The following is a 12,011-nucleotide window of genomic DNA, read 5'->3' as shown; positions in this document are numbered from 1 at the left end:
GTGGCTAGTGATATATTTACATCATTTCCCATCAATTCCCATTATTAAAGTGGCTGGAGTTGAGTCGGTGTCAGTGTGTTGGCAGCAGCCACTCAATGTCAGTGGTGGCTGTTTAACAGTCTGATGGCCTTGAGATAGAAGCTGTTTTTCAGTCTCTCGGTCCCAGCTTTGATGCACCTGTACTGACCTCGCCTTCTGGATGATAGCGGGGTGAACAGGCAGTGGCTCGGGTGGTTGATGTCCTTGATGATCTTTATGGCCTTCCTGTAACATCGGGTGGTGTAGGTGTCCTAGAGGGCAGGTAGTTTGCCCCCGGTGATGCGTTGTGCAGACCTCACTACCCTCTGGAGAGCCTTACGGTTGAGGGCGGAGCAGTTGCCGTACCAGGCGGTGATACAGCCCGCCAGGATGCTCTTGATTGTGCATCTGTAGAAGTTTGTGAGTGCTTTTGGTGACAAGCCGAATTTCTTCAGCCTCTTGAGGTTGAAGAGGCGCTGCTGCGCCTTCTTCACGATGCTGTCTGTGTGAGTGGACCAATTCAGTTTGTCTGTGATGTGTATGCCGAGGAACTTAAAACTTGCTACCCTCTCCACTACTGTTCCATCGATGTGGATAGGGGGTGTTCCCTCTGCTGTTTCCTGAAGTCCACAATCATCTCCTTAGTTTTGTTGACGTTGAGTGTGAGGTTATTTTCCTGACACCACACTCCGAGGGCCCTCACCTCCTCCCTGTAGGCCGTCTCGTCGTTGTTGGTAATCAAGCCTACCACTGTTGTGTCGTCCGCAAACTTGATGATTGAGTTGGAGGCGTGCGTGGCCACGCAGTCGTGGGTGAACAGGGAGTACAGGAGAGGGCTCAGAACGCACCCTTGTGGGGCCCCAGTGTTGAGGATCAGCGGGGAGGAGATGTTGTTACCTACCCTCACCACCTGGGGGCGGCCCGTCAGGAAGTCCAGTACCCAGTTGCACAGGGCGGGGTCGAGACCCAGGGTCTCGAGCTTGATGACGAGCTTGGAGGGTACTATGGTGTTGAATGCCGAGCTGTAGTCGATGAACAGCATTCTCACATAGGTATTCCTCTTGTCCAGATGGGTTAGGGCAGTGTGCAGTGTGGTTGAGATTGCATCGTCTGTCGACCTATTTGGGCGGTAAGCAAATTGGAGTGGGTCTAGGCTGTCAGGTAGGGTGGAGGTGATATGGTCCTTGACTAGTCTCTCAAAGCACTTCATGATGACGGAAGTGAGTGCTACGGGGCGGTAGTCGTTTAGCTCAGTTACCTTAGCTTTCTTGGGAACAGGAACAATGGTGGCCCTCTTGAAGCATGTGGGAACAGCAGACCGGTATAGGGATTGATTGAATATGTCCGTAAACACACCAGCCAGCTGGTCTGCGCATGCTCTGAGGGCGCGGCTGGGGATGCCGTCTGGGCCTGCAGCCTTGCGAGGGTTAACACGTTTAAATGTTTTACTCACCTCGGCTGCAGTGAAGGAGAGACCGCATGTTTCCGTTGCAGGCCGTGTCAGTGGCACTGTATTGTCCTCAAAGCGGGCAAAAAAGTTATTTAGTCTGCCTGGGAGCAAGACATCCTGGTCCGTGACTGGGCTGGATTTCTTCCTGTAGTCTGTGATTGACTGTAGACCCTGCCACATGCCTCTTGTGTCTGAGCCGTTGAATTGAGATTCTACTTTGTCTCTGTACTGACGCTTAGCTTGTTTGATAGCCTTGCGGAGGGAATAGCTGCACTGTTTGTACTCGGTCATGTTACCAGACACCTTGCCCTGATTAAAAGCAGTGGTTCGCGCTTTCAGTTTCACGCGAATGCTGCCATCAATCCACGGTTTCTGGTTAGGGAATGTTTTAATCGTTGCTATGGGAACGACATCTTCAACGCACGTTCTAATGAACTCGCACACCGAATCAGCGTATTCGTCAATGTTGTTATCTGACGCAATACGAATCATGTCCCAGTCCACGTGATGGAAGCAGTCTTGGAGTGTGGAGTCAGCTTGGTCGGACCAGCGTTGGACAGACCTCAGCATGGGAGTTTCTTGTTTCAGTTTCTGTCTGTAGGCAGGGATCAGCAAAATGGAGTCATGGTCAGCTTTTCCGAAAGATATATACGGCTGTGATTATAATCGAAGAGAATTCTCTTGGTAGATAATGCAGTCTACATTTGATTGTGAGGAATTCTGAATCAGGTGAACAGAAGGATTTGAGTTCCTGTATGTTTCTTTCATCGCACCATGTCTCGTTAGCCATAAGGCATACGCCCCCATCCCTCTTCTTACCAGAAAGGTGTTTCTTTCTGTCTGCGCGATGCGTGGAGAAACCCGTTGGCTGCACCGCTTCGGATAGCGTCTCTCCAGTAAGCCATGTTTCCGTGAAGCATAGAACGTTACAGTCTCTGATGTCCCTCTGGAATGCTACCCTTGCTCGGATTTCATCAACCTTGTTGTCAAGAGACTGGACATTGGTAAGAAGAATGCTAGGGAGTGGTGCACGGTGTGCCCGTCTCCGGAGTCTGACCAGAAGACCGCCTCGTTTCCCTCTTTTTCGGAGTCGTTTTTTTTGGGTCGCTGCATGCGATCCATTCCGTTGTCCTATTTGTAAGGCAGAACACAGGATCCGCGTCGCGAAAAACATATTCTTGGTCGTACTGATGGTGAGTTGACGCTGATCTTATATACAGTAGTTCTTCTCGACTGTATGTAATGAAACCTAAGATGACCTGGGGTACTAATGTAAGAAATAACACGTAAAAAAAAACAAAAAACTGCATAGTTTCCTAGGAACGCGAAGCGAGGCGGCCATCTCTGTCGGCGCCGGAGAACAACAGCAAAGGACCTTGTGAAGATGCTGGAGGAAACAGGTACAAAGGTATCTATATCCACAGTAAAACGAGTCCTATATCAACATAACTTGAAAGGCCGCTCAGCAAGGAAGAAGCCACTGCTCCAAAACCATCATAAAACAGCCACACTACGATTTGCAACTGCACATGGGGACAAAGATTGTCCTTTTTGGAGAAATGTCCTCTGGTCTGAAGAAACACAAATGGCCATAATGGCCATCAAGACCATCGTTATGTTTGGAGGAAAAAGGGGGAGGCTTGCAAGCTGAAAAACACCATCCCAATCATGAAGCACTGGGGTGGCAGCATTATGTTGTGGGGGTGCTTTGCTGCAGGAGGGACTGGTGCACTTCACAAAATAGATGGCTTCATGAGGAAGGAAAATGAGGTGGATATTTTGAAGCAACATCTCAAGACATCAGTCAGGAAGTTAAAGTTTGGTCGCAAATGGGTCTTCCAAATGGACAATGACCCCAAGCATTTTTACAAAGTTGTGGCAAAATGGCTCAAGGACAACAAAGTCAAGGTATTGGAGTGGCCATCACAAAGCCCTGACCTCAATCCTATAGAACATGTGTGAGCAGAACTGAAAAAGAGTGTGCGAGCAAGGAGGCCTACAAACCTGACTCAGTTACACCAGCTTTGTCAGGAGGAATGGTCCAAAATTCACCCAACTTATTGTGGGAAGGTTGTGGAAGGCTACCCAAAACGTTTGACCCAAGTTAAGCAATTTAAAAGCAATGCTACCAAATACTAATTGAGTGTATGTAAACTTCTGACCCACTGGGAATGTGATAAAAGAAATAAAAGCTGAAATAAATCCTTCACTCTACTATTATTCTGACATTTCACATTCTTAAAATAAAGTGGTGATCCTAACTGACCTAAGACAGGGAATTTTTACTAGGGTTAAATGTCAGGAATTGTGAAAAACTGAGTTTAAATGTAGTTGGCTAAGGTGTATGTAAACTTCCGACTTCAACTGTAGAAACAAGAACAATGATTAATAATAAACATCACCAGGATGTGGTAATATCCAGACCAAGACAAACCACCTTTACAATGTCAGCAAAATTAAGTATTTTGAGCTAATGCATGCCAACCCAGCTCCCACACCAGGGAACAAATATATCTACTTTATGTTGTATCACACTCACTCCCCTCGGGGGTTCCTACTTGGGGGCTCAAACCTTAATTATTTTTTTTATTTCACCTTTATTTAACCATGTAGGCAAGTTCTCATTTACAATTGCACCTGACAATGGTCATTAGTCATTAATGGTCATTAGATAACATTTCAGCCATGACATTTAGCCATGACATTCAGCTAATCGAAATGAATGTATGGTACAGACATTGATCTCTCAGATGGCAAACAAAAGTGTGACCATAATTTTTGGGGAGACACTGCATCTGTTCTGGAATCATTCAACTCCAATACAGCAGGGGGCAGTGTAGCACTGGGTAGTCGACCCCATGTCGCTGGAGTTCCGCAAACAACATAGTGTTTGGTAAACAATAACGTAGCCCGCGGATTTGTAAACTAGTTAACGTTAACTTCGATGTTTTAATATTTTTTATATTTAAAGATTAGTAGCTAGCTATGTTGCAGAAGGTGGGAGGCCGTGAATAAGTTGATATGGTTAGTTAGTAAGCATGTTGTCTTGGTGACCGATATTTTGTCGTGATAAATCTGACAGCACTAGCTAACTAGATAGTAACGTTAGGCGCTAGTCGTTTTCTAGCAAGTTCTTACTAGCTACAGCTGTCATGTAGCTACTGTGCAACCAAGTTATCTGAGCAAGCAAGTTAATATCACTGAAATCACTAGAAGGTAAGATGGAACAAGTTAGCAAGCCGCACAAAACTAGATAGGTAACTTGCTGGTAGCTGTTAAAGGGGCAGAATGCGATTCAAACAACAACAACAAAGCAGGGACCCCACCATTCAGAGATGCTTAGGCTACGGGGTCCCTGATGATCTTCTTGGCCTTCCTGCAACACTTGGCGTTGATTTGGTACGCAGCTGGAGGATGGTAGACTGGTTACCAGAGAGCCCTATTTCTGCACAAAATCTGTCCACTTAAGCATATCCTTAATTATTAAGCAGATGAGGAGTTTTTGAATGGGGGCGAAATGATAGTGTTGAATTTAGTCCAGATAAATATAAATTGTTATTTTGTTTCGTGAGGCTTGTTTAATCTAATATACATTTTCTAATGCTTAGGTTGCTATGAGTGTACTGATAAAAGTGACCTTAACCACTTCCCGGTTGAAATTAGAGCAGGTCCATGCATATTCATGAAGCTAACATAGCATCTCAAGCTCTATTGAATACTAGTGGTTGATGTCAACACCCTTAATCGAATATATATTTTAAATTATTCAAATAACAAAATGTATCCACCAATCCAAAGAGTTGACAGGCCACCGTTCCACTCTGTGGATAAGTAATCCTATTGTTAGGGTGGAGACAAGCATCTCATTATATCCTTTTCTGGCTATATTCCATTCCTTGTCACATGCAAAAGAAAAGAGTTCCAGACTGGTACCCAGACCATCCATGAGACTAAAATTATAGTTTTAACCATGTTTTTTGTTTTTAGTCTATACAGTGTTTGTTTACTATTACATTGTTTACAAACAATGGAGTAAAAAAGCTTATCATTTTGATTGAATTGTGATGGGGGTATGACAGGTGAACTTAGCTCAGGAGGCATTTATAACTACCTTCTTCCATATATTTGGCGAGTCTCCCACATGCCTTTTTGCAAACACCAAACATGTTTGCAAATTTTTTTCTTTAAGCATTGGATTTTTCCTGGCCACTCTTCTGTAAAGCCCAGCTCTGTGGAGTGTACAGCTTAAAGTGTTCCTATGGACACAGATACTCCAATCTCCGCTGTGGAGCTTTGCAGTTCCTTCAGGGTTATCTTTGGTCTCTTTGTTGCCTCTCATTAATGCCCTCCTTGCCTGGTCTGTGAGTTTTGGTGGGCGGCCTTCTCTTGGCAGGTTTGTTGTGGTGCCATGTTTTTTCAATTTTTTAATAATGGATTTAATGGTGCTCTGTGGGATGTTCAAAGATTCAGATATTTTTTTATAACCCAACCTTGATCTGTACTTCTCCACAACTTTGTCCCTGACCTGTTTGGAGAGCTCCTTGGTCTTCATAGTGCCGCTTGGTTGTGTCCCTTGCTTAGGGGTGGAACGGTCGTTAAGACAGTAGCAGCTTATAGATGATAGGCAATTAAGGTCACAGTTATGAAAACTTAAGACACTAAAGAGGCCTTTCTACTGACTGAAAAACACCAAAAGAAAGATGCCCAGGGTCCCTGCTCGTCTGCGTGAACGTGCCTTAGACATGCTGCAAGGAGGCATGAGGAGTCCATACGGTGAGACCCCGAAGACAGCGCTACAGGGAGACAGGACTGACAGCTGATCGTCCTCGCAGTGGCAGACCACATGTAACAACACCTGCACAGGATCGGTACATCCAAACATCACACCTGCGGACAGGTACAGGATTGCAACAACGACTGCTGGAGTTACACCAGGAATGCACAAGCCCTCCATCAGTGCTCAGACTTTTCACAATAGGCTGCGAGAGGCTGGACTGAGGGCTTGTAGGCCTGTTGTAAGGCAGGTTCTCACCAGACATCATTGGCAACAACGTCACCTATGGGCACAAACCCACCGTCGCTGAACCAGACAGGACTGTCAAAAAGTGCTCTTCACTGACGAGTTGCGGTTTTGTCTCACCAGGGGTGATGGTCGGATTCGAGTTTATCATCAAAGGAATGAGCGTTACACCGAGGCCTGTACTCTGGAGTGGGATTGGTTTGGAGGTGGAGGGTCCGTCATGGTCTGGGGCGGTGTGTCACAGCATCATCGGACTGAGCTTGTTGTCATTGCAGGTAATCTCAATGCTATGTGTTACAGGGAAGACATCCCCCTCCCTCATGTGGTACCCTTCCTGCAGGCTCATCTTGACATGACCCTCCAGCCTGACACCAGCCATACTGCTCGTTCTGTGCGTGATTTCCTGCAAGACATGAATGTCAGTGTTGTGCCATGGCCAGCGAAGAGCCCGGATCTCAATCCCATTGAGCACTTCTGGGACCTGTTGGATCGGAGGGCCATTCCCCCCAGAATTGTCCGGGAACTTGCAGGTGCCATGGTGGTAGAGTGGGGTAACATCTCACAGCAAGAATTGGCAAATCTGGTGCAGTCCATTAGGAGGAGATGCACTGCAGTACTTAATGCAGCTGGTGGCCACACCAGATACTGACTGTTACTTTTGATTTTGACTCCCCCTTTGTTCAGGGACACTTCATTCCGTTTCTGTTAGTCACGTGTCTGTGGAACTTGTTCAGTTTATGTCTCAGTTCTTGAATCTTATGGTCATACAAATATTTACATGTTAAGTTTGATGAAAATAAACGCAGTTGAGAGTGAGAGGACGTTTCGACAGTTTACAATAAAATAGGAAAAATGCCAAGGAGGGTGAATACTTTTGCAAGGCACTGGCCAGAATAAAAAACAAGCTTATATACAGTTGAAGTCGGAAGTTTACATACCCCTTAGCCAAATACATTTTTTTCCACATTTCCTGGCGTTTAATCGTTTAAAGTAAAACCTCCTTGTCTTAGGTCAGTTAGGATCACCACTTTATCTTAAGAATGTGAAATGTCAGAATAATAGTAGAGAGAATGATTTATTTATGTAGTCTTCTGACCCACTGGAATTGTGATGCAGTGAATTAAAAGTGAAATAATATGTCTGTAAACAATTGTTGGAAAAATGGCTTGTGTCATGCATGAAGTAGATGTCCTAACCGACTTGCCAAAACTATAGTTTGTTAACAAGAAATTGTGGAGTGGTTGAAAATGAGTTTTAATGATATACAACCTAAGTGTAAGTAAACGTCTGACTTCAACTGTAGCTTTACACAGATAGTTTGGGAAAATAGAAGTGCTATTACTCAGTACTCTTTTAGTGCCCATTGCATTCCTCCTCCCTTGACAGATTTACCTGTGAACCCCCTCCACTGTGTGCTCGCTCCATGGCTGGCCTGGGCCGTGGCAGAGGTCGCGGCAAGGGGTACATGAGCTTCAGTATCGAGGCAGTCGGGATTGGGAAAGGGGAGAACCTGCCCCCTTCAATTCTCCAGCCTACACCTCTGTTCCCTGTGAGTAAGGGGTGATGTGACTGACCCTGTAGCTGTCATTTTTCATTTTGGATGCACCTCATTGTTGACAAATATTGGCTTTATTTAGAGGCTATTCTCAGTCTTTTCTCCTGATTTTTCTATTTGTCTAAGAAACATCCAGGGCTGACATTTTTGTTTAAATGTATTGAGACAGTAAGATATGTGTTTGGTTGGGAGCAAATAAGAGCATGCTATTTTGGGAAAGCCATGCATTGAGCCTTTTGTTGTCATTTTAAGGACTAGCCTAATATGTATTATGTTTTTTGTGCACATGTAGCTCATGGAACACAAGCCTGTCCCCTTGGTGATGGGAGAGGAAGCAGAGTACATGTTGGCACTGAAGCAGGAGTTCAGGGGAAACATGAAGACCTTACCATTTTATGTCCGCCAAGCCGTCTCCAAGAAAGGTACTTAAGCCTGGGAAGACACCATCTCTGTGTGTTAGCGATGAAAAGAGTAATTTTAGACATCCAAACGTAGCAGAAATTAGACAGTCTATGTCTTGTCACTGTCAGCAGCTCCCAATGGTGTTATTTTATTAAAATGATACAAGATTTTAGGTGATACAAGGTTTGGCTGACATTACCTAAATCGGGTGGAAATATTTTTCAATTATTCAGTCAAGCAATTATGCAATCAAGTAATTATGCTTCAATAAGAACATTTGGGAGCAGCAAATGAGGTAGACATGATAATACACAGAGGCTTTCTTTTCAAAGACATGTTTGTTCTTGTACCGTGTTTAAGAAATGAATGAGCTTCTTGTCTGACTTTCAGATGTGGAGCGGTATTCTGATAAATATCAGAACAGTGAGCCGTCTGACAACACCATTGAGTGGAATCCAGGTGAGTCAGCTGCATCATACCTCCAGTTCAAAAAAATGTAACTGAAAGGAGATAGAGACTATGGAACATGTATTAGAAGGATTGCATTGTACAATCTGATTACCAGCATAACACTGTTAAACAGGGATTAATAGAATCAATGATCTAATCCTGAAGCAGTATGAAATCACTCGCTACGCCGCCCCAGAGATGTCAGCCACAATGGAGTGTGAACGGTCCTGATTGAAACTGTCAGGTGACCCAAAGCGTTTCAAATGGGAGAAATTGAGCTGTCGCTCACAATTAGGGTCTGCTGAATAGAGGCTGATTGGGAAAACAATTTGAGGTTTTAGTCCCTCAGCTTTACCGGATGTGAACCAACATTCCATCATTTTGACAAAGTCATTGCTGTGTAAAAACATTATTGTAGAACCTGTGTCTGCTGATTGATTATGTTTGATTTTTGTTTTTTAACGCCAGACTGGAAAAGGCTACCAAAAGAGCTTCGAATCCGTGTCAAGAAGCCCCTAAAAGAGAGTAAGTAGATGATACTGTGTTGTTTTATACCTCACATTGACTGACTGGACATTTTTGTGAGTGATACAGATTCACTATGAAAGCCCACCCACCACCATGTGATCACAGAAGGCTATTGCAAAAAAAAAATCCATTCATTTTGCAGTTCTGTTTAGTTTGCTTCCTGCAGGACTTGATGACATGTACGTTGCTGGCGAAAGACCTGTCTCTTTCAGAGCATATTACGCCCACATTATTTTTTTTCTTCCTATTTCCTGGGCGGAGTGCTGAAGAGAGAGGTGTCTTCAGAAGAATATTGTGTCTGACTGCTTGTGTCTCCCTAGAGACATGAATGCATCAATTTGCCCTTCTGCTTTGAACAGAAGGATAAGATAAAATCACTGCTGGTTACTGACAATGACAATATTGCCTGACTTATACATAAATGATCTGCCATTTTCTATTATGAGATAAATCTAGCTTTTGGTTGAATGGCCTTTTAAATGAAAGGAGAGGAGGGGGAATAGATAGAGGGAGTTGGTTTTCACTAATGATTGGCTTTTGCCCGTTTTCGTCTGTTACAGACACCTCTCTAAGTGTTGATACACCAGTGGACCCTAAACCCATCAAAAAGACCCGGGTGGACAAAGAGGAGATCATCCATAAACTAGAGGTGGGAATAGTAGGTACTCAGCCAGTACATCAGACATTAACTCCATAGTCTGTATTCTATTGACCTCTTCACCACATCTATAGGCATGAAACACAACTCAACCTTGGCACACTAGATGAGGGAAATGTTTCTTGCTGTTAAACCTCAAACTTAATGTAAGCCTGGTGATGTAGTATTTTACTATCAATGTTCTTTTTCTTTTAGTTTCTTTTGTATTCATTTGTGTCATATTTCAGACATTGGAGAAAAAAGAGGAGGAAGTGACCTCAGATGAAGAGGAAGGGGAGAAGAAGAAGCAGGAGGAAGAGCAGCAAGATGGGGAGGAGGAGTATGATGAAGAAGAGTTTGAAGAGGTAAGCATCTGTAGCCAATGTTAAATGGCTAGCTAGTAAGCGGTGTGCGCTAGTAACGTTCAATCGGTGACGTCACCCTCTCTGAGACCTGAAGTAGTTGTTTCCATTGCTCCGCATTGACAGGTAACGATGCTTCCTGGGTGACAGTTGTCGTTTCGTTCAGGTTAGGGAAAGGAGAGGGATGGATGCCAAACTGTTACACATCCAAGCTCTTTCTTACTTTTTTTCATCAGGGTTCATGCCCAACACAACCTCAGTGAGATAATATCACTTTGACTTGAATCCTTACAAGAGACAATTTCCCCATACATATTCCATTGACACCAATGCATGATTTAACAGAAAGTGAGCAAACACAGTTCACAAGGTTGGAATGAGCTCATACGTATAATTTTTTTCCAACTCTGATTGTGTTCCCACAGGAGACGGACTATATCATGTCGTACTTTGACAATGGAGAGGAGTTCGGAGGGGACAGTGATGACAACATGGATGAGGCCATTTACTGATACTTTGAAAAACAACAACAACAGAGCACTGTGCATGCCTAGGACCCAAGAGTCCTGGGAAAATATATGTGACACTCCAGAACTGGGAGAGACTCCAAAGTTGAAAGGATGTGCTGTTGTTCTTTGGTCCATCTTGTATACATGGCCTGAAATGATCTTAACTTGACACATGAATCTTCAAAATAACCCAGGATTCAGTCAGTTCCTGATTAAAAAAATAATCTCAAATTGAGAAACAGGTTGCACAGTTCAAACCTGCAATAGTTTTAAATGGCTCTTAAGTGTGGTGGTGTTATGGAGAGAGAAGTATGTCATTCCTCTTAAGCCGACATCTTTTCTCCTGACACCAATTATAGTATCATTTCTTAGAGGGTTTTTATCCAGTTTTAGAAATGTTAAAGAACTTTGAAGATATAAAATGTGTCTAATACACCAATTTTAATGATATGCTGTTGTTTTATGTAGTTTATATGTAGTTCTAAAAAGTTGTGTTTTGTAAAACTTTTATATTCATGTAATATGTTATATCCAATGTTCTCTGTTAGGTTTGTTATGAAAGAGGATTTTACTCAACTTGAAATTCTGAAAGAATAAATGGCAGCTAATTTGTAAACCAGGTAGTTTTATTTTCTATGCTACACAAACTGTTTTCCTACTAGAAGCTGAACTTGTTCACCAGATGTCGCATGATAATACTTATTACACACCAATAGGTGGCGTAGTGCTGAATGTTGAAGCAGCACACACAAAGTTATCAGCAATACACCATGCTTTGTCAATACACACACACTGCTCAAAAAAATAAAAGGAACACTAAAATAACACATCCTAGATCTGAATGAATGAAATATTCTTATTAAATACTTTTTTCTTTACATAGTTGAATGTGCTGACAACAATATCACACAAAAATTATCAATGGAAATCAAATTTATCAACCCATGGAGGTCTGGATTTGGAGTCACACTCAAAATTAAAGTGGAAAACCACACTACAGACTGATCCAACTTTGATGTAATGTCCTTAAAACAAGTCAAAATGAGGCTCAGTAGTGTGTGTGGCCTCCACGTGCCTGTA

General features: G+C 43.3%; 2 protein-coding genes across 5 annotated transcripts in view; one reads left to right on the top strand and one right to left on the bottom strand.

Moving 5' to 3' along the window:
- LOC135522174 (thioredoxin-interacting protein-like) overlaps positions 1–12,011 on the bottom strand; it is a 328,799-nt gene that overhangs the window by 290,909 nt on the left and 25,879 nt on the right. The gene's annotated exons all lie outside the window — the stretch shown is intronic.
- LOC135522166 (DNA-directed RNA polymerase III subunit RPC7-like) lies at positions 4,328–11,547 on the top strand. 4 transcript variants are annotated; one of them, XM_064948183.1, is made up of 8 exons: positions 4,328–4,492; positions 7,875–8,037; positions 8,336–8,465; positions 8,836–8,904; positions 9,364–9,420; positions 9,984–10,081; positions 10,309–10,425; positions 10,848–11,547. In XM_064948183.1, exons 2-8 carry the CDS (start codon positions 7,912–7,914, stop codon positions 10,932–10,934), a joined length of 684 nt encoding a protein of 227 aa, XP_064804255.1. In that variant the 5' UTR covers positions 4,328–4,492; positions 7,875–7,911; the 3' UTR covers positions 10,935–11,547. The 4 variants fall into 4 exon arrangements, with proteins under 4 accessions (XP_064804255.1, XP_064804256.1, XP_064804253.1 ...); XM_064948184.1 differs by having other exon boundaries at positions 4,328–4,684; positions 9,984–10,072; XM_064948181.1 differs by having other exon boundaries at positions 4,328–4,684.

This window comes from Oncorhynchus masou, chromosome 30 (assembly GCF_036934945.1).
Source record: "Oncorhynchus masou masou isolate Uvic2021 chromosome 30, UVic_Omas_1.1, whole genome shotgun sequence".
Taxonomy (NCBI): Eukaryota; Metazoa; Chordata; class Actinopteri; order Salmoniformes; family Salmonidae; genus Oncorhynchus; species Oncorhynchus masou.
Note: the sequence above shows the minus strand (reverse complement) of the source record. Positions and strands in the feature narration are given on the sequence as shown.